This window comes from Panthera leo, chromosome C1 (assembly GCF_018350215.1).
Source record: "Panthera leo isolate Ple1 chromosome C1, P.leo_Ple1_pat1.1, whole genome shotgun sequence".
In the NCBI taxonomy this organism is placed as follows: domain Eukaryota; kingdom Metazoa; phylum Chordata; class Mammalia; order Carnivora; family Felidae; genus Panthera; species Panthera leo.
Genome location: NC_056686.1, coordinates 57,839,440 through 57,867,215, shown reverse-complemented (window position 1 = coordinate 57,867,215; position 27,776 = coordinate 57,839,440). Strand labels below are relative to the sequence as shown.

Below are 27,776 nucleotides of genomic sequence, written 5' to 3'. Positions count from 1 at the left end.
CCAAAATTAAAATATACAGACTGTTCATTGTTAAGTTCAGTGATTTATGCTACTTTTGGAGTGCTGTGTTAAACTCTCAGACTGCTGTGATAATTTAAGATATAGAGAACTTGATTGTTCAGTTTACATGAAGGAGGAAAAGTCATCGTAGAATTGGAAAATGCAAATTGCTCTATTGCTCTCCTGCTATTTAATGAAATTGTATTTATAGGAGTAGATAGGATCCAGGTCCATCAGGTTACCCATTCCTGATGGTTTAGTTGCCATAGGGCACTGTTTTCTCATCTATAATAATGTCCTACAATATGTACCCCAAAGTGGCATTGTATTGACTCTGCTACTTGTGTGTGTTGGTGGGTGGATGAGTGGGCAGAATGGTGAACTACACAGCAATTACAATTGAATAGTAGATATTTGAAGTTGCTCAAAATTGCCTTATATGCTATTTTAAATGGAAAAAGCGATTTTAAAGGAAAATTGTTACAATTTTAGTGAATTAGTAGAATATTTACGTTACTCTTTTTCTAATTAAGAAATTTGTAGTGTCTCAGAACTTCAGGTAGTTATTTTTTATCTTTTCTTTTTAAAAATACAGTGCCTTTACTTTCCCGAATTCTGCCTTCTGATGCATGTAAGATATACAAACAAGGTATCAATATCAGGTAAGGTGATTTGATTTTTTTCTGAGTAACAGAAAATTGAGATTTATAGGAAGCTTTTCTTTCTGTAGTAATAGGTTACATTTGAATGTAGTATTTTATAACTTAAACATGCTGTTATATATTTACACTATTTTATCTTATTTGAGACATCCTACAGATAAGGAACCAAAGACATAAAATCTTGACTAAAACAAAGGTATTAATTCTAATTCAACTACAGACTATCTAGCAGGGAAACAGTGAAGATCATGGTATAATACTGAGAAGATTTAAGGTGGTTATCTTTCTGATCCTGACTTTTTTTAAAGAATAAGTGACCCATAAGGAAGACACAACTCTTGTCCTTTTTTTTCCAACCCTCTCATACCCTTCCCTCCTGTATCCATCCATTCATCTAATCATCTGTTCCTTCTAGTAAAAACTTGAAGGCTAATTTTAATTTTCTTCCTTTTAAAATTAATATTGACTTTTCGATCTAATGGGAAATTATTTATTTTACTCATTTCAGAATTTACTTTTATCATTCTTTATGTCTTTATATTAATACAGGTATGTTTATAAATTGTACATATGTAAATATATAAAACTGGCAAATATGCCAACTTTTATATATATATATATATATATATACACATACATATTTTAGTATATTTATAAATTATATATATATAATTTTGTATATCTATGTAATTTTGCATATCTCTAGAATATTAATTTGGACATGTAAGGGTCTAGAACTGGAAGTATCTTGAAAGATTATTTCATATAAACTCTTTATTTTATAGATGAGAAAATTCAGAGAGGTGATGTGATTTTTATAGGAGCATATGGCAAATTAATGGCTGGGCCAGGACCTCTGACTTCATGTCTGTTCTTACCATGTCACAAGGCAGAAATTTTAGAGTCAACTCTGAGATTTATTATGAGATATATTGAATTTTAGTGAAGAGATAATCTTTAGTTGAAAGTAAGTTCTAGGGTATTTGTTCTCAAGAAATAGAATTTGAGTAAGGTAGAAGTTTCAGGTTTTTGTTTTTAAAAAATAACCTCTAATGATGTTTCTAATTATGAAAGTGCTTATGTACATTAAATTCATGGTCATTATTAGAAACCTTGCAAAATGCAGAAAAACATGGAAAAAAAAAGTAGGAAAGGATTTGATAATTATGTAGATTTACTTAAGCAACCTGTTAACAATATATATGATTTCATCAAAAATTACTCATCAATTTAAAAATGTTTACTATAGGTGCTTGCCAAAGGTAGCAGATAATTTAGGAGAATATTATTATATTCCTTGTGCTACTTTAAAAAAGGTTAGTGTTAGTTCTATTTGATTCCTAGAAAAAAAGGAGGCTTTAAAAAATTATTTCACATTTATATATGACTTTTAAAAGTAAATGATATGATGCATATTACATAATAAATACAGGTAGTAAAGCTGCAAATGGTTAAAATAGAGACATAAGAATAAAAGCCTGAGGGAGAATAATTGTGTCAGAGAATATAGATTAAAAGGAAGTTACTATAATTTAGGGGTGCCTGGGTGGCTCAGTCAGTTAAGCATCTGAATCTTGATTTCATGTTCTCACAGTTGGTAAATTCAATCCCCGCGCCAGCCTCTGTGCTGACAGCATGGAATCTGCTTTGGATTATCTCTCCCTCTTTCTCTGCCCCTCCTCCACTAGTACTGTCTGTCTGTCTGTCTGTCTCTCTTCCTCTCTCAAAATAAATAAATAAACGTAGAAAGAAAAGAGGAAGCTCCTATAATTTAGCAAGATACTCAGACCTGGGACTTAAAGCAGCTGAGGATAAAGGAGAGATGTGATAGGTTCTAAAGCTGTCATTACTGAAGTTTACCAGGTTAATGGAGAGGCTGGCTTTTAGGACATATTGCAAAAGTTTTTTGCATAGATGAGAAGAATCTAATGAAAAATAATCCATTAACATTAAATAAAAACCTTCAAATGTAAACATCATGAGATGATTAGTTTTTATTTATTTATAATTTTTTTTAATGTTTATTTTTGAGCGAGACAGAGCATGAGCAGGGTAGGGGCAGAGAGAGAAGGAGACACAGAATCTGAAGCAGGCTCCAGCCTCTGAGCTGGAAGCACAGAGCCCGATGCAGGGCTTGAACCCCTGAACTCTGAGATTATGACCTGCGCTGAAGTCAGATGCTTAAACCAACTGAGCCACCGAGGCACGCCCGATTAGTTTTTTTTTAAACATCACTTCAAATGAAACTGAATTTTAAAGTATGTTCACAGAAATCTTTAAAGTTTACTTTTATTTCATGACAGCCATGTGATCATTTAAAATACCTTTTCTGATACCAAGGAGAAATTAATACTTTAGTGGAAGTAGGAAAGTATGAGCAACTTTATTGTTGAGAATATTAACATTTTCACTATTAATAATTATGAGGTAATCTTATGAGCGCTGACTGAAATGATCAGAGCAAAGTTTGCAAACTTTGCCTCATTTCAGGCTTTTCTTGTCTCAAGGCAAACCTCTGTTATGTCCTTTTGCAGTGTTATTTGGCATTCTCCAAGCTTTTATCTTAAAAACAACATTTTCTATTGATTTTTTGGAACATTTTTAGTTCCAGTCTTTGCATTTGTATAATTATATATTTTTAATGGCTAATTACATGGTAAAAATAGAATATATTTAGACTCATAGGCTTAAAGCAAGGACTAGTTAATAATTTAAAATACCATCATGACAAGTTATGTCATTATAAGGCATGTGTAATAAAGCTTAGTAGATCATCTAATATGTCAGGGATATTGTAGAAGATGCATTAGTCTTCTTTCAGTTGCAAATTATAAAAACAAATGAAATAAAAATTGACTATGACTCATTTTAGGTCTAGCTAGATCTAAGGTTTCAAATGTCACCATGTCAGTCTGTCTTTGTCTTTCTGTCTCTGTCTCTGTGTATCTTTCCCTTCACTACGCTTACATCCACTACCAACCCACTACCACTCTCATCCAGGATGGGCAAGAAGGAAATGGATGCAGAAGATTGTTCTGTTTCATTTCGTCTTTTATGTGAGGTATAGAGTTTTCTGGTAGCTGCAGCTTGAAGTCCACATAGATGACTGATATAAAATTATCTGTTCCTTTTTGATATTCAGTAGCCCACATCTTACAGAGGTAGGGGATGAGCCTCTTTTACTGGCATTATTTTCTTACGCCACATGTACAAGTAGTAACAGGATGTGTTCAGTAGTACAGGCTGGCCCCTGGAGGTGAACCAGGAGCTAGAATTCAGCTATAAAGCAGCAGGCAGGATTCACTTCTACAGGAGTTGGTGACTTGCTTTTTTTAGGGCTTCTTGATTTCATTCTGAGGGGTGTATATATTTTATATGGCTCAGAAAGGAGGCCCTTATACATAAGATAACCATACTTCCTTGTTTGCTGTTGATTCATCGCTATTGTCCTGGCAAAATTATTAATGGTATCACCTTCACTTTTAAAAGGTACTAGTTTGTTGATAAATTATATATGACCCCAGTTACTCTTTTTGATGCAGCATATAAGATATGTTCCAGTTCTCAGATATTTTTCTGTGTAGGGAAACCAAGAATGCTCATTCACTTTGCCTAGTCTAGCATGAGAATTGAATAACTTACAAGGTAATGAATTCTTAGAAACTCAGCAGCCAGGGTGTGATCAGCATCTCTTAACTGCTTTGTCAACCCATTTTTTCGATTAAGGACTATATTTTGAGCAACCAGTAAGAGAGATCCTAATGGGATCTCCTACAAAGCTTGGTACAAGATTGAAACATTTTAGGGTACTTGTGAAGTTTTCCATTCTAGTATTCTCCCTAATTTCAGCAAACAGTGGTTTGTGGAATTTACTTGAGACCAATCCATTGAACTAGACCATGCCAGGTCTTGGTTATTAAAGACTATGATAAATATACAAGTATATTAAGTCCGTGAATCTTTGATACAGTAATGATCCATAAATTTTTAGGCTGTGGAGATGTTGGGAAAGAATGGTAATCTGAATCAGAGAAGTCAAACAGGACAAGAATTTGGAGTAAGTTAAATGATTTATCTAGTTGAAATGAAGCAAGGTTTGGTATCAGATGGTTCAGCATAAGGCATAGATGTAGTAGATCAAAAGAGCAAGATTGGAAACACAGTCCTTAATCTAAGAATGTGGTCCATCCATTTCTGTACCCTTTCTATATACTCTGCTGAGCTAGCAGTATGGTCTTATTGGGATCAAAGAATGTTAGGCAAGTTTACTTTCCTTTTATGCCCTTCACAGTTGAAGTAACTTTTATGGAGTAGCTGCAGTAAGGGAAATGGTACGGAACAAGGGTATAGTTAGGGAAACACTTGAACAATACGGAAACTATATATATATATATACGTATATATATATATATGTATATACGTATATATATATATATATGTATATTTTTTTTGCTGGATTAATGAAGGATTTATTCAGAAAATGAACTATAGGAAAAATGGAATATTATTTAAATATTCTTTCACTGTTTTTAAATAAAATACTTTAGCCTTAACAGTAAATTTGACTTTGAAGTATGGTATTAGTACCTTGGTAGAAGCAATGAGGCTTGTTTAATTATTATGGAGTTTTATCAAAATTTTATTTGTCAGGATTTCTCATCTACCCGTCTTTCACAGGCTTGACACTACTCTCATAGACTTTACTGACATGAAGTGCCAACGAGGGGATTTAAGCTTCATTTTCAATGGGGATGCGGCACCCTCTGAATCTTTTGTAGTATTAGACAATGAACAAAAAGTTTATCAGCGAATACACCATGAGGTGAGCATGTTGTCTTATCAGTGTTCCTTTAAATGCTTTTGTAAAAATGTATGTATGCAACCAAGCCTCAGTGTAATTGTTTTAAAAGGCATAAAGTATAGGTGAGATGGTTCATTCCCAAAGCTTTCATTTCTTTACTACTAGCTTTAAATTTTTTTTTTTTTTTTTTTTTTTTTTTTTTTAATTTTCTGTTCTTCATCCTGAGCATTCCAATGAGATTGTTTCTTCATAATTCACTGATGATCTCCTGGTTAAAGGATCTCCAACTTCTCTTAGTTCTCATTTGTAGCTCTCATTTGTTGAACTTGTGCTGGCCCTTTTACCATTTATTATCTTGCTACCTTAGCTTCTTTTAATTTTGCTGACAATCTCTGTTTCCTTAATAGCAACACCTCTTTTGGCTGTCTGTCACTCTTTTTGTACTCTTTTACTATCCCTAACTCTTTGGCTACTTTTCTCTATCTTTTCCATCTTAGAATACAAAATTATCTTCCTTCTGTCACATCATATTTCCCTGTTGGTATTGTTTCCACAACCACCGTTGAAAAACATATATACATTATTTTTATCCTTTGTTCCCTGGATGGCCATTTCCCTACTATAAACCAAGAAAAAGCTTTTCCTGTATCTTTTTATCATTGATAGCCTTAAAAATGTTTTTAAGTCAACATCTTATTTTGCTACTGTTGCTTTTCTTTTGTTTTTATTTTTCAACACTTCATTTCCCCATGTTGTGATTCATCATATCCTGTGGCTCCTTTCTTAATATCTCTTAGATTAGACCTTCCTACTACCATATGTATTCATGAGACCTTAATTATCTTATATGCATTTATATTAAATATTATTATTCAATACTGACATAGTTTCCTGGCAGTGAGCAATGAAAATTTAGATTGGTAGAGGGAAGAAAAAGGAGGTATTCCTTATAGAAGAAAAGGGATGAATAAATTCAGGGAAATGGGAATGAGAATGTCTGTTTGAGGAAAGAGATCTGACTGCGGTGAAGATCTCTTATTGAGCATGGGAATGTGGTTTATGAAACGCTTTAAAAGCCACATACTAGGATCTGCTGTAGTTGGCAACAGAGAGTCATATTCTTTTTTTTTTAAGATTAAAAAAAAATTATTTATTATTTATTTTGAGAGACAGAGTGTGGGAGGGTCATAAAGATAAGGAGATAGAATTTCAAGCAGGCTCTGCACTGCCAGCATGGAGCCTGATGCGGGGCTCGAAATCACTAACTGTGAGGTCATGACCTGAGCAGAAACCAAGAGTCAGATGCTTGACCAACTGAGCCATCCAGGCAACCCCAGAGAGTCATATATATGTTTTTTAACATTTATTTATTTTTGAGAGACAGAGTGTGAGCTGTGGGGAGTGGTTGGGGGGGGGGGGGCAGAGAGAGAGGGAGACACAGAATTCGAAGCAGGCTGCAGGCTCCGAGCTGTCAGCGCAGAGCCTGATGCGGGGCCAAGTCATAAACCGTGAGATCATGATCTGAGCCGAAGTCGGATGCTTAACCGACTGAGCCACCTAGTCACCCCACATATATATTTTTTAATGTTTATTTTTGAGAGAGAGAAAGACAGAGAATGAGTGGGGGAGGGGCAGAGAGAGAGGGAGACACAGAATCTGAAGAGGCTCCAGGCTCTGAACTTCCAGCACAGAGCCTGATGCGGGGTTCGAACTCACAAGCCCTGAGATCATGACCTGAGCTGAAGCCGGATCCTTAACTGACTGAGCCACCCAGGAGCCCCCAGAGTCATATTTGTTGATTTGATCCACAAGTAATTTAAGTGCTTTGCAGCTTTACTCATTAAATGTTTAAAATAACCTATCAGAGCAAATGGTTTTTTTTTCCCCATTTTACAGATTAGAAAATTAAGATTTATAGATGTTAAATGACATTTCCAAGATCACACAACTAGTATGTAAGATGGATTGGAAAAGGGAGACATTGGAGGCAGGGAATTTATGGGAGACATTTTTACAGTTCTACAGGTGAGAAGTAGTAAGGATCTTGACCAGGATGGTACAGTGAATACTTAAGACAAAGAGATTATGACGTACATTTCCCAGAATGAAAGACTATGACTTGCTAGTAGTTTGAGTGTAGTGAATTAAGAATTGGAAAGATTTAAGGGTGAGTGTAGTGCTTCTATCTTGAAGAGTAGAATCATGGTGGTGCCAAGGTTAGAATTAGGAGATCTGGAAATGGAAATAGGTTTGGGGTTTTACATAATGTTTGTTTGCTATAATCAGTGTACTTGCTTCAACCATCTATCGAACTTCTTTGAAGTATTTGCTATTATTGGTAACTCAGTTCTTAAAATTTTCATTTTCTTAGGATTTGACTTTGGTCAGTGGTTCTTTTCCCTTCTCTTCTTATTCTTTTTTCCTATTCCCTTTTCTCTGCCACCTCTTGCATCCTCAATATGGTTCTCATTCCCTGCTATAAGTAATGATTCACAAATATATATTTCTACCAGGTAGATCTCTAAATGGAGATCTGTCTACTTAAATTCCTCATGGATATCATGTAGGTCTCCCAGGTACCTCAAAATTCAGCTCATCTAAAAGTAAATTCCTTTTTTCCTCTCCAAACTCCAAACCTGCTCTTTCTCCCATTGTCCTTGTTTTGGTGAATGATATCATTTTCTATTCAACCAGAAAACTGAGTTATTTTTGAAATATTTTCTTATATTCCATGTTCTAATTAGAGAACACGTGTGGTCCTTTCTGTCTCCCTAATGTCTTATTATTACCTCTTTTTAATCATACCATTATTGACACAATCCGGATATTTATTATTTCTCAACTGGACCATTGCAAAAGTCTCCTACATGATCTTCCTGTCCCCCTTCTTGTCTGCTTCTAAATTATTTCACATATTGGAGATAGATTGAACATTGAAAGCAAATTCATGAAATCCGCCTTCCTTAAAGGTACTTTAAAAGATCTCTATTTTGGGGCACCTGGGTGGCTCAGTTGGTTAAGCATCCAACTCTTGATTTTGACTCAGGTCATGATCTCTCAGTTTGTGGGATTGAACCCCAGATCAAGCTCTGTGCTGACAGTGTGGATTCTGCTTGGATTCTCTCTCTCTCTCTTTGCCCCCGACCCCCAAATAAGTAAACTTCTACAAAAAATCTTAAAAAATAAAAAAAATAAAAGGTCTTTATTTCCTAAAGAATGAAATCCAAATTCCTTGGCATGGCATGGAACCTTCTGTGATGTGGCTTTTGCTCACTTTTCTGCCCTGTTTTTACCTTGCTATCTTAGATACCCTTATTACTGAGCTGTTTACAGTTTTTCAGATGTGCCAGGCTATATAGTACTTCATTCCATTGTTCACAGTTTCTGCTTCCTGGAATGCTCTTCTTGCACCACTTCCACACTTGTGGGACACCTACTTAGTGTCACTTCTTCCCTTGCCAGGAGACCATTATATTCTTTATGCTCCCACTAAATCTGGTATCATAGAGCTTCTAATGCTATATTCATTTATATGTCTTCTAATGCTATATTCATTTATATGTCTTTCTTCCTCTGTTCCCTGTGGTTCTTTTAGCTGTATTCTCTGGTTCCTAGTATTTTGCACCAGTGCATTCTAGGCTAGAGTTTGGCAAACTCTTTCTGTAAAGGGAAAAACAGTAAATGTTTCAGATATTTAGATATATTTTTGGACCAGATGGTCTCTGTCACAACTATTGACAGTATTTAAATGAATGAGTATGGCTATACTCCGATAAAATTTTATTTATAGAAACAGGTGGTACACTGGATTTGCCCTACTGGCCGTAGTTTACCAGCCTTTATTCTAGACTCTCGGATAACTTGTTAAATAATTTGAGCTCTTGCATATTAAAGACAACAGGATAGCTAACTAGGCAACAAATGAGCTAGAAGCATGGTATTGAAATAGAAGCCAGAGATTAAGGCTATTTATATAAGTATTAGCTAATGTTATAGTATCAATGAGATCACTAAAGGATTGGTATTTAGGGTATGCGTGTGTGTGTTTTATGCCTAAAAAAATACAGCAAAGCTAGATTTTAAACATTAATCCTCAAACAGGGAGTAGTTGTTTATACTAATATACATAAATAGTAGCTGTTCAATAAATGTTTGTTGAATGAATGAATCAACAATTGGTCTTTTTCAATGATGTGGTTAGGAGATGGTCAGTCTATGATTTTATAGAAGAGTTCTGTTCCAAAAGTTTATTTGAAAAGAGGGTTTTCAAAAGTTAAGGCACGTTTCTTCATAGATAGTGTTATTTATCTAAAGTGTTGTTCACAGGCTAATACATAAAATCCTAATTGATTCATAACACATTTGAAACAATGTTTAACAGTTAGTTCTATGCAACCTATGACAGCCAAAGTTTTTCTTTAGAAAATTGTGTTCAGAATTAGTTTGTTCACTGGGACTACGTTTTTACCTCTTTAGCTTTAGCATTAATATCAAGATTTTTCATTTTTCTCTTGTAAGTGTGCAGGAAATGGTACTGTTGCAGTCCCAAGGTATTGCTGTTTTTTTCTGTAGTTCCATAGATTCAGAAATGGACTAAATCTGGGTGAAGTTTGGTGGGGAAGAATCGAAAACAGACCTCTCAGGAAGTTAGAAATCAGGATGTAAATCCTATGGACAATTCTCATTCCCCAGTTTCTGCTTTTTCTCTCTTCCTTCTCCCCCGCCCCCCCCCCCCCCCCCCCCCCCCCCCCCCTTAGGACACTGTAGTCTTAAAGTATCAGAGATTCTCTCTCTTGGCCTGTTACAGGACAGAACCTCATTTTATACCTACTCATTTACTGTCCCATACCTGATCAGTAAGTCTTCTGCCTCTGAAGCAAGCACAAATCTTTGTTTTCTCATTTAAAACAGTAATAATCAGGGGTGCCTGGGTGGCTCAGTCAGTTAAGTGTCTGACTTCGGCTCAGGTCATGATCTCTGTTAATGAGTTCAAGCCCTATTTCAGGCTCTGGGCTGACAGCTCGGAGCCTGGATGGAGCCTGCTTTGGATTCTGTTTTTTCCCTTTCTCTCTGCCCCTCCCCAGCTAATGCTCTGTCTCTCTCAAAAATAAAAAATAAAAAAAATAATAATCAGTTATTATATGCCAGCCCTGGGGAATATGTAGAGAATAAACTTGAAATAAGACTACTTACTAAGTTTAGAAACCATGGGTTGATATTTTCAGATTCCATTTCTTTCTATAAGGAATATAGAGAAAGTTTCCTTCCTTTATTCTCTCCTTCTCTCCTCATCTCCCCTTTCCTTCCATTTTATAGCTATTAGGAAAGAAAGGCTCAAATGATAGTGGTGGGTCTTTGGATGAAAAAAGAATTAAAGTAAGATTCATCTGTGTTAAAAAAAAACCTTTATATGGGAATTTTGTCTCAGACCTGTCAACTTAATTCTTAATCTTTTAAAATCGCTCTACATACTCTATATTTCTGTAATGGATAAGTCAGTATTGTTTCCATGACATATTTCGAACACAAAGTATTGTATTTCATGTACCCTGTATATATAGACTTATAATTAATCATAATTCTAACTTAGTTAGATATATGGAATTTAAACTTCTGTAATTGGTTTTTAGGATAAGTAGTACTTCACATTTTTTAGAATCTGACCTTTTGTTTTTTGAAATCTAACATTTTAATTGTTGATTATTTTCATATGTAGTACTAATAACCTTTGAAAACATAGATTTTTATATTTAACTTTTGTTCCCACTGCAGGAATCAGAGATGGAAACAGAAGAAGAGGTTGACATCTTAATGAGTAGTGATATTTACTCTGCAACTTTATCAACCAAATCAATTTCTTTCACACGTGCCCAAACAGGATGGCTTTTTCGGGAAGATAAAACAGTATGTGCCAATCTTGATTTTTCAGTTTAAAAAATTGTTTATTTTTTAATGTTGCCAAAATAATGTGGTGGAGGTGTAGGAAGCTTACTGACTTATTTTCCAGTAGTTTATTCTCTCCTCCTTGAATCAAAGATAGGGAATTATAATGGTTGTTTACAGAGTTGGAAGTTATTTTTACAGAAGCCAGGAGAGAAAGTTTAGCTCATTTGAATTTTATGTTGGGAAAGATTCTTGATGTCAACTGCCTTGTTATTTACAGGGAACAGTGTCTTCACATGGTTCTATTATATTTCTAATGCTTTTATTCCTTAAGAAGACCATTAAGAGGGATACACTTTTGAATTCATTTCCCTGGACCTTTTTATTGTTTCCACATTGACTTCAAAACTATTTACTCACTCAGAATCTGTTTCTCAGTAGTCCATATATATGACTAAAATTAAATAAGCTTACATTTCTATAACACTGTCATTAAATTAAATTTCCATGGAGATTCCCTCATTAGTGAATTGTAAATTCTTTCCATAATTCCCATTTCATCTGCCAGCAAGAGGTTATATAAGACTATTCAAAATATGTTAAAAATGTTTAATTAGACATATGAAGAAGCATTTGGTAAAGTTTTAAAGTTAAGAATAAATCATCATATAGGTGAAGGCCAAGATTTATTGCTTTTAAAAATTATGTATTTAAAATTATGTTTTATTACACATGGTAGAAATGAATATATTCTTCCTGGAAAAATAAAAACAGCTTGTATTAGAGTTCTCTGAGGAAATCAGTAGATCTCTGTCTGTATCTCTATCTAGATATATGTATATCTCTATATAAATATATGGATATAGAGAGAGAAGGAGGGAGGAGTATGGAAGAGATTGATTTATTTAAGGGAATTGACTTATGTGAATATAGGTGATGGCCACTCTGAAATCTGTAGAGCACTCTAGCAGGTCAGAAATTCAGGTAAGAGTTGACGTGGTCTTGAGTCTAAAATCTACAGGCTAGAATCTTTGGCAGGGTTTCTGTGTCACAGCCTTGGGGCAGAATTTCTTTTCCTTTGGGAAATTTTAGTCTTTGCTCTTAAGGTTGGCAGTTGTTTGAATGAAGCCTACCCACATTGTGGAGGGTAATCTACTTTATTCTAAGTCTAGTGATTTAACTCTTAATTACATCTAAAAAATACCTCCATAGCAACATTGAGACATGTTAAGCCAGACAGCTGGGCACCATAGTCTAGCCAAGTTGATACAAAATTAATCACCATACAACCTTATACATAAAGTTATAAAGTACCCCTTTACGAGTACTCAGTCCCCAGAGCCCTTTGTAAAGGATTATCCATTAGTATACTCAACTTTTTTTTATGTTCTGCATTCACAAATATGTATCCCTAGTAATATGTAGCTTTAGTTGTTGATATTTCTTTATTTTTTTCTAGTGTTATATCTATTGGTTTGCACCTTTTTTTCCCACTCTTTAGTTTGTTTAGAAGCTTTTTCTTATCAGTAGTGCCACTTCATTCTTTTTAACAACTGCATAGTATTCCATAGTATGGATTGTAGTTTATTTATCCAGTCTCTTATTTATGGACATTTTGATGAATAACACACATTTGTGTCCAGTTTTCTGCCATTATAAATGATGTCGTGTTTATCATCCATTTACATGCCCTTTCATTGTCTATTATAGACAGCAAGAAATGGAATGGCTGGATTATGAAGTATATACACTTAAAATTTTTATTGATATGATAATTTACTTTTAATAAATTCTTTCTCATTAGAAGATTTCAAAAAGTGAGAATTATCACCTGAGTATTTCTCAGCCACAGAAAAATTCTCACTTTTAGATATAGGCTCCTCAACTTTCTTCTCTAAGCCTGTTTGGCAACAAATAGTATTATAGGATTCCTAGTTGTGAGCTCCTACACTGCAATCCCTTTGTTGGCTTGAAGTCTTATTTGTTTGTACTCTGTTCTTCTGGACAGCATTAGAGGATCACCTCAAGAGAAGATAAAAATTGAAGCTGCTATTCATCTAGTACTACTGCTAAGCAGCTCAAAGCTCTTGAACAGCGTCTAGGTGATCTTCTTAAATCTTTGACAGGTAAGGAGGGAGTCAGTAATACTTATGGTTCCCATTTTGTAGGTAGAAACAGGTGCAGAATGCCTTACTTTTTGGTGACTGGTAAGGAGGCCACCAAAAACAAGGTAGACATGGAAATAACTCTAAACACATAGTTTTGGAATGCCAGGAAACATCAGAAGATGGAGACCAAGTGATTTGCATGCAGGTAGAAATGAGAAGCTTGTTTTCAGTAAGTTATTGATCATGTTTTTTGTAGTAAGCTGTTTGAAACTGACCACCCATGGGTCTGCAAAAGGTGAAGGTTAATGTTGAAGAAGGACTTCATTGAAAGGAAATAATTCTTTTCTTGATATCATTTATATCACTTGAGTTTCCCTATCCCTAATCCATAATGTAAGCACTTAATTGTAATTGTATTGGTGAGCAAAACTATTCTGTTGTTCTCTCTTCTTTATTGAAAGCACCAAGCAGCTGTAACTTGAAGTTTGATCCTGTTAGAGAATAGAGTATTGGAACAGGTAATTAATTCTAGTTATGCTAGAGATTCTTATGTAATTTAGATTATTTCTTTTTATTCCACTTTTTTTTTCTATCTATAAAATGGGAACAGTAATTATCCCTGACCCCTCCTTGTTACTCATGGTGTTTGACTATCAGCTAAATAAAGTTTCAGATAGCTTTGTGCTACTTGGGAGTAGATTTTAAAGGAATACTATGTGGTATTTCTATTTAGATTTAATTCATTTGCAGATTAACTACCATACATCTTGGGTGTTTTAAATTTTCCTTTACAAATTTTAAATGTGTAATTGTATATATATTCTTAAATTTAATAAAATGTATAAAATAATTTGTTAAGTTCAAGTACCAAGTGAATATTTATTTTCACCTAAATGTTACATGTTTATGGAAAAACATTGTGTATTACTTTGAAACTTTCTTTTTGATCTAAGATAAACTTAATTTGTTTTATTATTTTGAAATATTTGAATGTTTTATTATTTTGATTATTTAATTTTGTTTTAGGAAAGAGTAGGAAACTTTTTGGCAGACTTTTATCTGGTGAATGGACTTGTTTTAGAATCAAGAAAAAGAAGAGAACATCTTAGTGAAGAAGATATTCTTCGAAATAAGGCCATTATGGAGAGTTTGAGTAAAGGTGGAAACATAATGGAACAGAATTTTGAGGTATAATATTTCTAATTTACAATTTTCTAAAGAGAGAAGGGGTAGACTTCATTCCTGGCGCTCAGTGAGTTTATAGAAGAACATTCATAGATTTGTTTGTTTGTTTGTTACTATGTATCACCTTTTATTTTTCTGTGATAGGGCCTTTGGTGACTTTTTTGTGAATTTATTCTTGGTCTTCAAGTCTTCATTAACAGATTAAACTCATTTTATAAGCATGAAACCCAGTGTTAATTTTTAATCTGTGTCCCTTTGCATATGTTTTTCCTACTTCATCAACTGAAATCTGTTGCTCTGAAGGCCCAGCTCCTTAATCAAGTCATTTCTAATCTATACTTTCCCATAATTTTTTATTCAGCATGTGTATATTGAGAGCATGCTTTCTGTAAAGAATTGTGTGCCAGTAAGGAAAGGGGAGGGGAAATTAGGAAATACTAAGGTACATGGGACATCATCATTGCCTCTGCAATCTTATTACCTAATCAGATGAATTGGATGGGTTCCTAAATTTATTTTTCATTTTGACAATTTTAGATTTACAAAAACCAACTAAAACAGTACAAAGAATTCCTGGATGCTCTTCATCAAGATTCCCCAAATGTTAACATTTTACTACATTTGTATAGCAGTGTTTTTCAAATCGAAGGCACCATAGGGACCACTTAGTAGTTTATGAAATCAATTTAGTAGGCTGTGACCACCCTTTTTAAAAGAGAAAAAAACTAGAGTCTAAATAATGATGTTATAGTTAAACCAGAGGACATCACATGTAGTATAGGTCATTATTTCTTTATGAAACCAAGTTTCAGGGGTGTATGTGTTTGTAAATATGTATATGTGTGAATGCTGGTTTGAAGTGTAAAATGTGTCACAATAGCAAAAAGTTTAAAGGCTATTTTGAGGAGGCTTGGATTCCTTGAACATTTAGTCTCTCCTATGGTGTCAGATTATGTTTTAGCAATAGATAACCATTTCAGATTAGTATGCCAGGTTCCAGCTAATTCATGGTAATGCTGTGCATGCCAGGAAAATATTTTAATGTTTAGAAAGTTCATGTGTTTAAGTGAATCAGCCATAGTTTAGTTAAATAAGTACAGGATATGAAGTATTTAACAATCCTCATTAAATGTTAAAGTTGTGATTATGCCAGTGTAGTGTGGTCCTGTCCCCTTTCTGCCAGATCCTCTTGTACTTACTTTCTTTGGGCCATGGGATAGAGCCTCACAGGGTTTCATTTTCTGGAAGCCTTCGGGTACTTACTGATCTCTTGAGCAGTAGGTTATGCTTAGGAAATAGATATGGAGAAGATGAACTGAGAGAGGGAATGCTGAGCTCCATCTTTAACAAAGCTGCTACCCTCTCCCATTATTGACCAGATAAAAGGCCATTTCTTTGGACTTGCCCTGTGATTTAAATTTTATTGGACTTGTTAAAAATTCTGAATAGGTATATAATAGAACAAAATAATATGAAATAAATTCATTAATTAGCTTTTGACTTCTGGTCAGAAATCAAAGGAAACACTTCCTGTGTGAGTCATAGCCCCTTGAACTGTATAGTTCTTGATGAATATTTAGATTCAGTTTTTCAATTTGTATAAAAGAAAAAAACTTGATGGGATTTTGATAGGATGATGTTGAATCTGTAGATCAATCAATTTTTACATAAATGCCTGCTTGATTTTTCTTAATTTGACTTTTCATTTTGAGATAATTGTAGGTTCACATACACAGTTGTAAGAAATAATACAGAGAGATTCTATATATGCCTCACCCAGTTTCCTCCAGTGTTAACATCTTGCAAACCAGTAATATCATCACAAGCAGGGTATTAGCATTTATAGGCAAGATATAGAACATGGCCATCACCACAAGATCCCTCCTTCCCCTTGTATAGGCACACCTACCTTTTTGCCCCTTTGCCCCTTCCCTGTCCCTTATCCCTGGCAACCATTAATCTGTTTCTCCATTTTTAAAATTTTGTCATTTCAAGGATGTTGTATATAACCTTTTGATACTGGCTTTTTTCCTCCTTCACTAGGCTTAATTCCCTGGTAGTTTTTCCAGGTGTGTATATCAGTAGTTTGTTCCTTTTACTACTGAGTAGTAGTCCATGGTATGAATGTACCATAGTTTGCTTAACTATTCACCTGTTGAAGGACATTTGGGTTTCCAGTTTGGGGCCATTTATGAGTAAAGCTGTCATAAACATTCACATATAGGTTTTTGTGTGGACATAAGTCTTTATTTCTTTGGTAAATAAATGTTCTAAATGGTCTCTTTGGGAATGCATGAAGCTGGCTGTTTGTGTGTGTGCATGAGGGGTAAATGGGCAAGGGGGACCCTTAAGGAGTGGGCCCTAGGACTCTGTGTGCCCCACTGCCCTGATGGCTCTGGACAATGGTTCATGCTAGTTGTTTGATGTATCTACTCTGTGTACTGTTCATACTGTAACTGGGGCCCATATGTGCAAGAGCACTTGGCTCTGATGATCCCAAACAGAGTAGGTTAGGCCACTTGCCACTGACAAAATCCAAAGGCAGAGAGACAAGTGGTGGTGAAACAAGAAAGGAATTTATTTCAGTGAGTCCAACACTGGGAACACGGCTAACTGATGTCTCAAAGACTATCCAAAGTGCTGACAGTACTTCTGGGTTTATGCAAGGAAAATGTGGGACAGAGGTCAGTGCGTACGTGCAGCTGGACAGTAAAGGTCAGGTTGATCATTGTCTTGAGGTCAGTCACACAGGGTCTTGCTGGTGTCTTGGCAGTTTTTATTGCTGAAAGGAATAGTTTGAGTTTCTATCAAGGGATGCTTTGCATGTAGGGTTTTTGCCCAAGTTAAAAGATAACTGGAAAGAAGAACTTAATCAATTAGAAAGTATAGACGGAGGTTGAATGGAGGTATTTGAAGTCCTCTCTCAATACTTATCTCTAGAATGCCCAGATCTTGTTCTTGCTCTGGTCCATTCAAAACTCCCTCCATAGTGAAGAGTTCATATTCCTCCCCTCCACACACACACAAAGACTACAGTCAGGTCCAGGTGCAATTGCTGGGTTTTGTGGTCGTTGAATGTCTTTTCATGTACTTATTTGCTATAAAATATACAGATTTATATCCTCTTTGATAAAATGTCTCTTCATGTCTTCCCATTGTCTAATTGGATTGTTTCTTTACTGTTGAGTTTTCAAAGTTCTTTATATATTCTAGGTACTAGTTCTTTGTCATATGTGTGTACAGGTATTTTTTTCCTACTCTGTAGCTTATCTTTTCATCCTATTAAATGGGTCTTTTGAAAGGAAAAGTTTTTAATTTTGATGAGGACCAGTTTATCAGTTTTTGTTTTATTGCTTCCACCAAGTCTAAAAACTCTATGCTTATCTGCAAGCCCCTAAGATTTTCTCCTATATGTTTTTGATAAAGTCTTATATTTCTACATTTTACATTTAAGTCCATGAATTAGTTAATTTTGTATAAGGTGTAATGTCTTTTTACTTCTTTCTTCTTTTCTTTCTTCTCCTTCCTTCCTTCCTTCCATATTTTATTTGCCTTTGATGTCCAGTTGATTTAACACCATTAAAATAAAAAGAGCTATGCTTCCTCCATTGAATAACCTGCTGGAATTTTTATTGAGGTACTGTTGAATCTGTAAATTAAAGTCTGGAGACTTGATATCTTAAAAATATTGAATCTTGTATTTCATGAACATGGTATGTCTCTCCATTTATTTAGGTCTTTTATAGTTTATCTCAGAAGTGTTTTGTAGTTTTTAGTATACAAGTCTTACACATTATTTTACTAAATTTATCTGTCAAGCATTTAGTATGGCAATGTGTTTGGATTTCATTTTCCAGTCGTTCCTTGATAGTATATAGGAATATATATGATATTTATATATTAGTTATATCGTTTTTATAGATTCCTTAGGGTTTTCTACAGATGACCATATCATCAGGTAATAAAGGTTTACTTTTTCCTTGGTAATCTTTTTGCCTTTGTTTGTTTTTCTTACTTTATTATACTGGGAAGTACCTGGGAAGTAACACTACAATATAATTTAAAAATTTGGGTTAAAAAAGAGTAAAGGGAGGGATCTGTTGAGTTTTAATGATGAACTATGTTTATAATCTTAACACAGTTTAAAAAAACATATACAGGAGTTTAAAAAAACATAGGACCCTTAACCCAGGCTGTTCTTGCTTTAAGTATATTCTTTTCCAGTCTGCCTTGGTTGTAGTTGCTTCTTTCTGTATATTCAGATGTTTAACATGTCTTAGAATTTCTTTCAAAATATTGGGAAGCTGAAGTTGGGAGAGGAGTGGCAGAACCTTAAGATACCATCCTGGAGAGATGCTGTTGGTAAATGTAGTAAAAAAAAATCAGTATTGTGGTATTTAAAAAATTATGTTCATAAAAGGCGTATTAGTAAAAAATATGTTTGGCTTTGGAGCATTATTGAAAATTTCAAGAACCTAGAAAATAAATATAATTATTATTGTTTTAAAAAACATGAAAGTAATATTTTTAAGCCACATTTTAATAGAAATTCCGTTTTTAAAAATAAATGTCTAATTTTTTTCAGAATAAATTTATATTCTTTGTTGTAAATGAATAGCTTTGAGTTTCTTCTTTTTTTTAGGCAAATATTTTTTCTAATTTCCGTAAGAAATAACTTATAGATAGCATTTAGGAGGAATTGTTTGCCATTTAACTAGTTTGCCATGCCTCTTCTTCCTCTCCCTCCTTTCCAGATATGTTTTTCATATTTAGTGTATATTTTTGATACACAGAGGATCTGAAGTGGGCTCTCTGTTGACTGCAGACAGCCTGATGCAGGGCTCGAACTCATGAACTGCGAGATCATAACCTGATTCAGAGTCGGACACTTAACCGACTGAGCCACCCAGGCAGGCGCTCCTTGACAATATTTTTTATAGGAAAACTTAAGTGCTCAGAAATTCTTAAGTCATGGGTACTTGCTCCTATGTTTTTGGTGCTTTTTTCCCTTTTTGTTCTAACCAGTTATTGTTGGAGGAGGGAACAATTCTCCATTTATACCTTAGATACAGAGTCATTGGTAAAAGCATTTATTGTATACAAACTATGTATATGTTATGTGTGTGTATATAATTTATATATTATATATTTAAATATGTAAATATTTAAAATAGAAATATAATATTGAGTTAAAGTCTATTACTATTTATGTATTTTTGAAGTGTATAAAATCTAAATAGGAATACATAGATATAAAATAAATGAATGTCTTAAACTTCCAGAAGCCTTTGCTATATAATAGAATGGTGGCAAACCTAGCAATAAATTTAAAAATATTTTTTATATGGTTCAAGGAAAACAGGCATTTGAATTTTTGCATTTAATCATGAAGAAAGGTTTGATAACATTTCAGTTACAGAACCTGCTGACCTGGGGAAATAACATTAGAAAACCATCTGGTATTCTGTGGCAGCCTTCATGTCTTCCTGTTTCATTAGATAGCTATGGTAGCAGTGCTGAGGGAACACTAAAGGATGTAGCTACAAGTGTCAGTTTGTCACAAAGGATCAATTAGAATAAACAAAGTAGGAAAGACCTTATTAAAATATAATTGATATCATGATGAGGTAAAGTACTGAATAAAAGGTTAAATTAGATTTATTACAGTCTCTTTATAAGATGGTAATGTATACATGTATACATGTATAAGATGGTAATGTACAGTTTAGGAAGAATTTTATTAGAAACAGTAGGAACTGCCTAGAGAAGTTTATTACCTGAAAAAATATACTTAAGTGACATGCCACATTATCTAATCATGCCTGGCAAATGCGTCTTTATTATGATAATATGTATGTATGTATGATAATACATGTATATATACAAGTATAAAACCAGTTATAGTCAAATATACATAAGTATTAACCAGACTGGAAGCAAGAGTAGACAAATTTGAAGCAGTGTTCAAAGAGAAATTGATTATAGCCTACTTAGTTAGAGATTTAGATGGAGGTGAGATTAGCCTTTGCTGTTTTTCTGTGTTGGAGCAGCAGTCTTAAGTTTTTCCAGCCTTTTCCCCCAGAATTACAGGTTCTGTTAGTTAACATATATCTGTCTGTCTTTTGCAATGCTACAAGATACTATTTTACCTCGTATCACAATATTTAGGAGGGTCATTAACTACCTTTTAAGCCTGCTTGTCATTGTACTAAGCCATTGCCACATACCACAGCTTTGTGTGTAGTGTCCTACTTCATGTATTAAATTGGTATTGATTACTTTTTTCTTCTGTAAAAATCTGAGTTTGTGTGGTTTCTCTGCTCTGTGGGTTAATCTCAGACCTACTCTTTTTTTGTCTTATTTCTTTGCTATTCTTAGATGTGACTCTCATCCACATGGTTTAAGATTATTTATTATGTATTTAGTATTGCAGCTAGCAGGAATAGTAGTAATTCCTAATAATAGTTTGGAATAGTTTGGAAGGAGAGGACTTGCCTGTTTTGTTTGAGGACCCAATCAGAAGTTGCACACATCACTCTGCTCACATCCCATTGGTTAGAACTTAGTAACATGGTAACACTTGGCTAGGATGGCTAGAAAAATAAGTCTTTAATCTAGTAAGTCATATGTGTAGTGAAAAATTTGAATGGGAGTTTTGTTTGTTTATATATTTAATTTATGTATGTATGTATTTATTTTACAATAAAGAATGGGAGAATAGACACTAGGTAGACAACTAGTGGTCTCTAATGTCTCATTGGTTGGATACATATCTGATGATGCTTCTGTTATCATTTAAACACTGGTAACTCTCACCCAAAATATACTTTGGACTGTGACTTTTCTCCTAATCACCAGATCTTTAGTGCTTTCCATCAACTCCATTTGGATAAACATAAGTATCTAAAATTTAGTATATTTAAATCTGATCAAACAATTTTGTTCCTCCTGCCTGTCTTCTCTGTCTTGAGTGATGGCACCATTATCACTACCATTACCCAAGCCAGCAACATGAAATTTGTCCTTAGACTTCTTTTAGCTTTCCTTACCCTTGTGTCTGATCAATACAAAATGTTGAAGATTTCTTGAATCTATTTTTCTCCTTCCATTTTGAAACAGCAGGCTGTTGTCATTTCTCATTTGGATTAGAGATAGCTTTGTAACTTACACACAGCTCCCAGAGTACTCTGCCTGGAATAGATTGAACTTTGTAATGCCTGTGCTCAATAGCTAAAGTGTATAGAGTAATTACTACGTGTCAGGCACTGTTTTAAGTACTTTATATTTAACCAGCCTTTTTTATCCTCACAACAACCTTGTGAGGTTATATAGTTGACTACACTGAGACAAAAGAGGTTGAATAATTTGTCCAAACTCAGTTGGTAATTGGTGAAGACAGGGTTTAATCAGTCTGGCTCCAAAATGTGTGTGTTTAAAAAAAAAAAAACAAAACACATTATATTGTTCAAAATATTTGTCTGTTGCTTCCTGAGAAAAATACAGATCTACTCAGTGCACAAAACCCTTACAAACTACTTTTTCTCATTTCTGTCTTGCTCCCTTATCCCTGTTTCTTACTAGTTTCTCTTCACATACTCTACTCCCACTAAGTACACACACTACACTTGCAGTTTTCCAGTACACCGCATTTTTCTCACCATTGTGCTTTCCTCAGTCTCCTTCAACTGGTGATTTTGTTCTCTTTCTTTTCGACTCAACTGCTCAGGAACCATGATTGCTGGCACTTACCTTTGGCTACTCCAGTCTGAGTCAGAAACACCTTTGTGAGTTTATGTCCTCCTTTAGATCCCTAAATCATAGCCCCCATTATTCTGGATGATAACCTACTTTCTGTGTGTCTCTTGTAAGCTTTTCACAGATGGAAAAGCTTTCATACTGCCTATGTTCAGACACTGTTAGTTTCCTTTTTAACGACATCCTTTGATGCTATTCAGAGATCTCAATGACTTCTGACCAACAAAATGTATGGCCCCTTTTCAGGCTTCTTTCTCTTTAAAAGTCTTTGTATCATTGTATTTAACAGTCTTTTGGCCTCTCTGACAAGTTGATGCTCTGATTTTTCTTTTTTCTGTATTGATTAATATTTGGCTTCTTTCTGTCTCTCCCACCACCCCCAAAACCACCAATGCATGTTATTTTTAGGACTTAGTCATCAACCCTCTGTTTTCTCACACACACACATATATATATATATATATATATATTTTTTTTTTTTAATCTAGTCAGAGAATTCCCATATCTTTAACCCTGATTTCTTCCCTTTTCTTTTTGTAACTGCCCTCTAGAAACTTCCCTGGATATAACTGTTACTGTTATTTACTGAATACTTTATTCTGTTCTAGGCAGTATGCTCTTTCTATGTACATTAACTCCTTGAATTCTTAACTATAAGATAGGTGGTCATCTCCCATTTTGCAGGGGAGATAAATTGACATAAGAGAATGTAACTTGCCCAAATCTCTACAACTACCAGTGGAGCTGGGATTCCAACCCAGTTTGCTGTTTTCAAAATTCTTGATTTTAACAGCTCTAATATCCTACCTATTAACATCTAATGCTCATAATATCCGGAAAGAAAGGTACTTCTCTGAATGGGGCCCTCTCCCAGTGTCAACTCTTTATCTTGTTATTTATATCAGTCTTTCATTGATTGCCCTTTGCTCCATGAGTTTGTCTTGGCAGTTTTCAATTTCTGAGGCCACTCCCTTAGTCCTTATTGCAAATCCATCCTGTGGTACTACAAATTGATATTTAACAAAGACAGCATGTAAGTTTTAAAAACTGATATGATCTTTATCACTATTGTTACGCTCTCTTCTGAACTTCCCTTTTCAGTTCAAATACATCAACTACATTTTTTTTTTTTACCATTAATTCTTCTTGTCTAAAATATACTTTTTATTTTGTTTTCATTTAAATGAGCGTCCATCTCCTAGTCTCAATTTATTGTCCATAGAAGGTTGTTCTTTTTTCTGAACTTCAGTACTACTCAGTTTTTTGTAAGTTCATTTGGCCTTTAATCATGTAATATTTTATAATTCTGACTAACTGTTATGTCTGTATGTTTGTTTTTTTTTTTTTCTTTCCAACTCTGAATTGTAAATTCCTTGAAGTCAGGGTTAGTTTTTATATTTCTCTTTTGTTCCCATGTTCAACATCTGGCATAATATCAGGAATATTTTAGATGATTAAAACATTGAATGAATGGATTTTATTACTTTGATACTTGTCTTATTTGAGATTTAGGAAAAAAAATAATCTTACTGATGGAGCTTAAATCACCATGGAACTATCTCAGAAGTACTTCCTAAAGCATTATATTGAAGAGATTTAATTTAAGTACGTTAGCAATTTAAATAGTTTATTTTATGTTTTTATTTTATATTTTTAAAAATAAGACATTTTTCTTTCCTCTCTCCCTCTCTTTGTCTCTTCTTTCTTTGTTTCTTTTTATTTTTTGGCAGCCGGTTCGAAGACAGTCCCTTACCCCTCCTCCTCAGAACACTATTACATGGGAAGAATATATATCTGCTGAAAATGGAAAGTAAGTTTTTTTTATTTTATTTTGGAAAGTAAGGGTTGTTGTTGTTGTTTTATTTTCTTTTGGTTTTATTTTGTTCATTGGTTTTTAGAAAGAACAATTTGGAAAAACATGAATATCCAGGTGTAAAATTATCTTAGAAAGAATTACTATTATGGTTTTGTCTGAAGCAATTCTTTTTTCTTTTAAAAATACGATTAAGTGTGATCAGAATGGAATTGTTGTTTTTCATATTGCCTGATGCTCAAACACTGTTTCCTTTTGTCCCACATCTTTCTGATGCCATTCAAAGAAAATATAATGTGAGGAATTTCCCACTGCAGTTGCTTATTTGAGTGTTTCTATTATGTGTGAACTTTTATATTCTGTTACTGTGCTGAGACTTTACATGGTGGGAAAAGCCATGCACTGCTTTTCTACTTTTTACCTTTCTAAGCTCATCTCCTATCATTTATCTCTTTGTTTTAGCCTGTGCCAGACTTCTTCTCATCATCCTTACAAAAGACTTTGCTTAATGTTTTGTTACTGATCCTGGGGCACCTGGGTGGCTAAGTCGGTTGAGCACCCGACTTTGGCTCAGGTCATCATCTTGTGGTTTGCCAGTTCGAGTTCCACATTGGGCTCCCACTTCGGATCCTCTGTACCCTCTGCCTCTGCCCCTCCCCTGCCTGTGCTCACTTTCTCTCTTTCTCTCTCTCTCTCAAAAATAAAATAAACATTAAAGAAAATTATTTACAAAATGTTATATTACTGATCCTTACTAGAATACCAATTACATGGTTTGTATATAGTAGATATTTATTGAATAAAACGATGATGAGTGAATAAGTGATTTTATTTTATTTTTTTTAAAGTTTATTTTGAGAGAGAGAGAGAGCATGCAAGCTGGGGAGGGGCAGAGAGAGAAGGAGAGAGAGAATCTCAAGGAGGCCCTTTGCTGTCAGCTGCTGTCGGCATGGAGCCTGACTTGGGGATCTATCTCAGGAACCGTGAAATTGTGAACTAAGCTGAAATCAAGAGTCGGATGCTTAACTGCCACCCAGGTGCCCTAAAGTGGTTTATTTTAAATGAATAAGTAAAAAGATTTTTTTTTTCTGGCCAACTGTGTCAAAGAAGGTACAGTTGTTTATAGAAAATATTATTCCTTTGGTGGAGAAAATAAAATATTGCCTACTTCCACGATTAGGAAGAAGTTGTCATGACTATTTTTTTTTTTCTATTTAGGGTTTTTTATTATACTTTTCTAACTTCTCCAAAATGTTTCCATCTTATAATAGTCTATAGTTAATATAAAATTCTTTATTTTTTTCTTCTTTTTGGTCAGTGCTAAGAAGTGTACACAGTAAAAGAGATTCAATTGGATAAGTGATTTTAGAGATATACAATATTTTTAAAGTTTATTTTTTCTAGTGATTTGATTTATTCCTAAAAATAGTGGTTATTGAAATTATATTCAATATGAAATTTGTTGAGTTTGATCATTTTTCTGAACTTTTCACTATGCTAGTTTCTTCTTTTTTTTTTTTACCCTTGTCTCATTTCTTGTATATGTCTTAAGTCCTTTTAACATAATTTAAATTGATTTCTACACAGAGTAAGAAAAATTAAAATATTAATGATGTCCTTAGAAGATGACAGATTCTTTATAGAAAGATGATAACATGTAGAAAAGGTTTTCCTAATTTTTTTTCCCCCATTTTAGAGCTCCTCATCTGGGTAGAGAACTGGTGTGCAAAGAGAGTAAGAAAACGTTTAAAGCTACAATAGCCATGAGCCAGGAATTTCCCTTGGGAATTGAGTCGTAAGTGTGTTACAAACTATAAACGTTTATGAAAGAAACTGTGAAACCCTAAAGATTGTAATGATATTTGCATCTGAGTGTTGCATTTGATGCCTTTGAAATGAAAAAGCAAATAGCCATTACTTTGATACTATGTCACCCTTATATACATTTTCTGGTTCACAAATTATTAACATTTTTACTACTTTAACCAGATACATTTTCAAATTGTTTTTAAATTATAAAAGTAGCAAATGAATATATGTTTATTGTAAAAAATCGAATAGCATGGAAGTTTATAGAATAAAAAATAACAGTTTACTTCTACTTCACTGATAGTTAATGGGTGAATAACTAGAGTATTTTTGTCTAGATTTTTCTGCGTGTTTTTGCATTCTTTATAAGCTTGAGGGATAGTTTACATTTTGTTCTGTGAGTTTTGCTTTTTAATTTATTTTTTCTTTTTTTCTTGTTAAAAAATTTTTTTAATGTTTATTTAGTTTTGAAAGAGAGAGAGAAAGACTGAGTGTGAGGGAGGGAGGCACAGAGAGAGAGGGAGACACAGAATCAGAAGCAGGCTCCAGGCTCTGAGCTGTCAGCACAGAGCCCAACGTGGGGTTTGAATTCATGAAGTGTGAGATCATGACCTGAGCCAAAGTCAGACACTTAACCGATTGAGCCACCCAGGCGCCCCAGTTTTGTTTGTTTGTTTGTTTATTTTATTTAAATCTTGTATTTGTTTTTGAGAGCGAGAGAGAGACAGAGTGCAAGCAGGGGAGGAACAGAGAGAGGGAGACAGAATCAGAAGCAGGCTCCAGGTTCTGAGCTGTCAGCACAGAGCCCAACACAGGGCTCAAACCCATGAACCATGAGATCATAACCTGGGCCAAAGTCGGAGGCTTAACAGACTGAGCCACCCAGGCACCCCTTGTTTTTTCTTTTAAAAATGAGTGTACAGGGGCGCCTGGGTGGCGCAGTCGGTTAAGCGTCTGACTTCAGCCAGGTCACGATCTCGCGGTCCGTGAGTTCGAGCCCCGCGTCAGGCTCTGGGCTGATGGCTCGGAGCCTGGAGCCTGTTTCCGATTCTGTGTCTCCCTCTCTCTCTGCCCCTCCCCCGTTCATGCTCTGTCTCTCTCTGTCCCAAAAATAAAAACAAAAAACAAAAAACAAAAAAAAAAACGTTGAAAAAAAAAATAAAAAAAAATAAAAATGAGTGTACAGTAGGCAAGTTTAGAAGGGGGAAGGAACTAAGAAGGAAAAAAAAAAAAATAGCCTGGGGCTTCAATTCATTCCTTACTACAAAGCTGTAATCATCAAGACAGTATGGTATTGGCATAAAAACGGACACACAGACCAATGGAATAGAATAGAGAACCCAGAATTGGACCCACAAGTGTATGTCCAACTAATCTTTGACAAAGCAGGAAGGAGTGTCCAATGGAAAAAAAGATGGTCTCTTTAGCAAATGATGCTGGGAGAATTGGACAGCAACACGCAGAAGATTGAAACTGGACCACTTTCTTATATCATATACAAAAGTAAACTCAAAATGGATGAAAGACCTAAATGTGAGACAGGAAATCATCAACACCCTAGAGGAGAAAACGGACTAACAGCCTCTGACCTCAGCTGTAGCAGTTTCTTGCTTGACATGTCTCCAAAGGCAAGGGAAATAAAAGCAAAAATGAACTATTGGGACCTCATCAGGTTAAAAAGCTTCTGCACAGCAAAGGAAAGAATCAACACAACTGAAAGGCAACCAACAGAATGGGAGAAGGTATTTGTAAATGACATA

At 34.5% G+C, this 27,776-nt stretch overlaps 1 protein-coding gene across 2 annotated transcripts in view; it reads left to right on the top strand.

The window, feature by feature from the left end:
* The window catches only part of ANKRD13C (ankyrin repeat domain 13C), a 90,641-nt gene that overhangs the window by 51,769 nt on the left and 11,096 nt on the right, over positions 1-27,776 (top strand). For both annotated transcript variants that reach the window (XM_042952145.1, XM_042952146.1), the window contains 6 exons: positions 596-662; positions 5,340-5,484; positions 11,236-11,367; positions 14,481-14,642; positions 24,125-24,204; positions 25,904-26,002. In XM_042952145.1, coding sequence (XP_042808079.1) covers positions 596-662; positions 5,340-5,484; positions 11,236-11,367; positions 14,481-14,642; positions 24,125-24,204; positions 25,904-26,002 — 685 coding nt within the window. The remainder of the gene's footprint in view (positions 1-595; positions 663-5,339; positions 5,485-11,235; positions 11,368-14,480; positions 14,643-24,124; positions 24,205-25,903; positions 26,003-27,776) is intronic.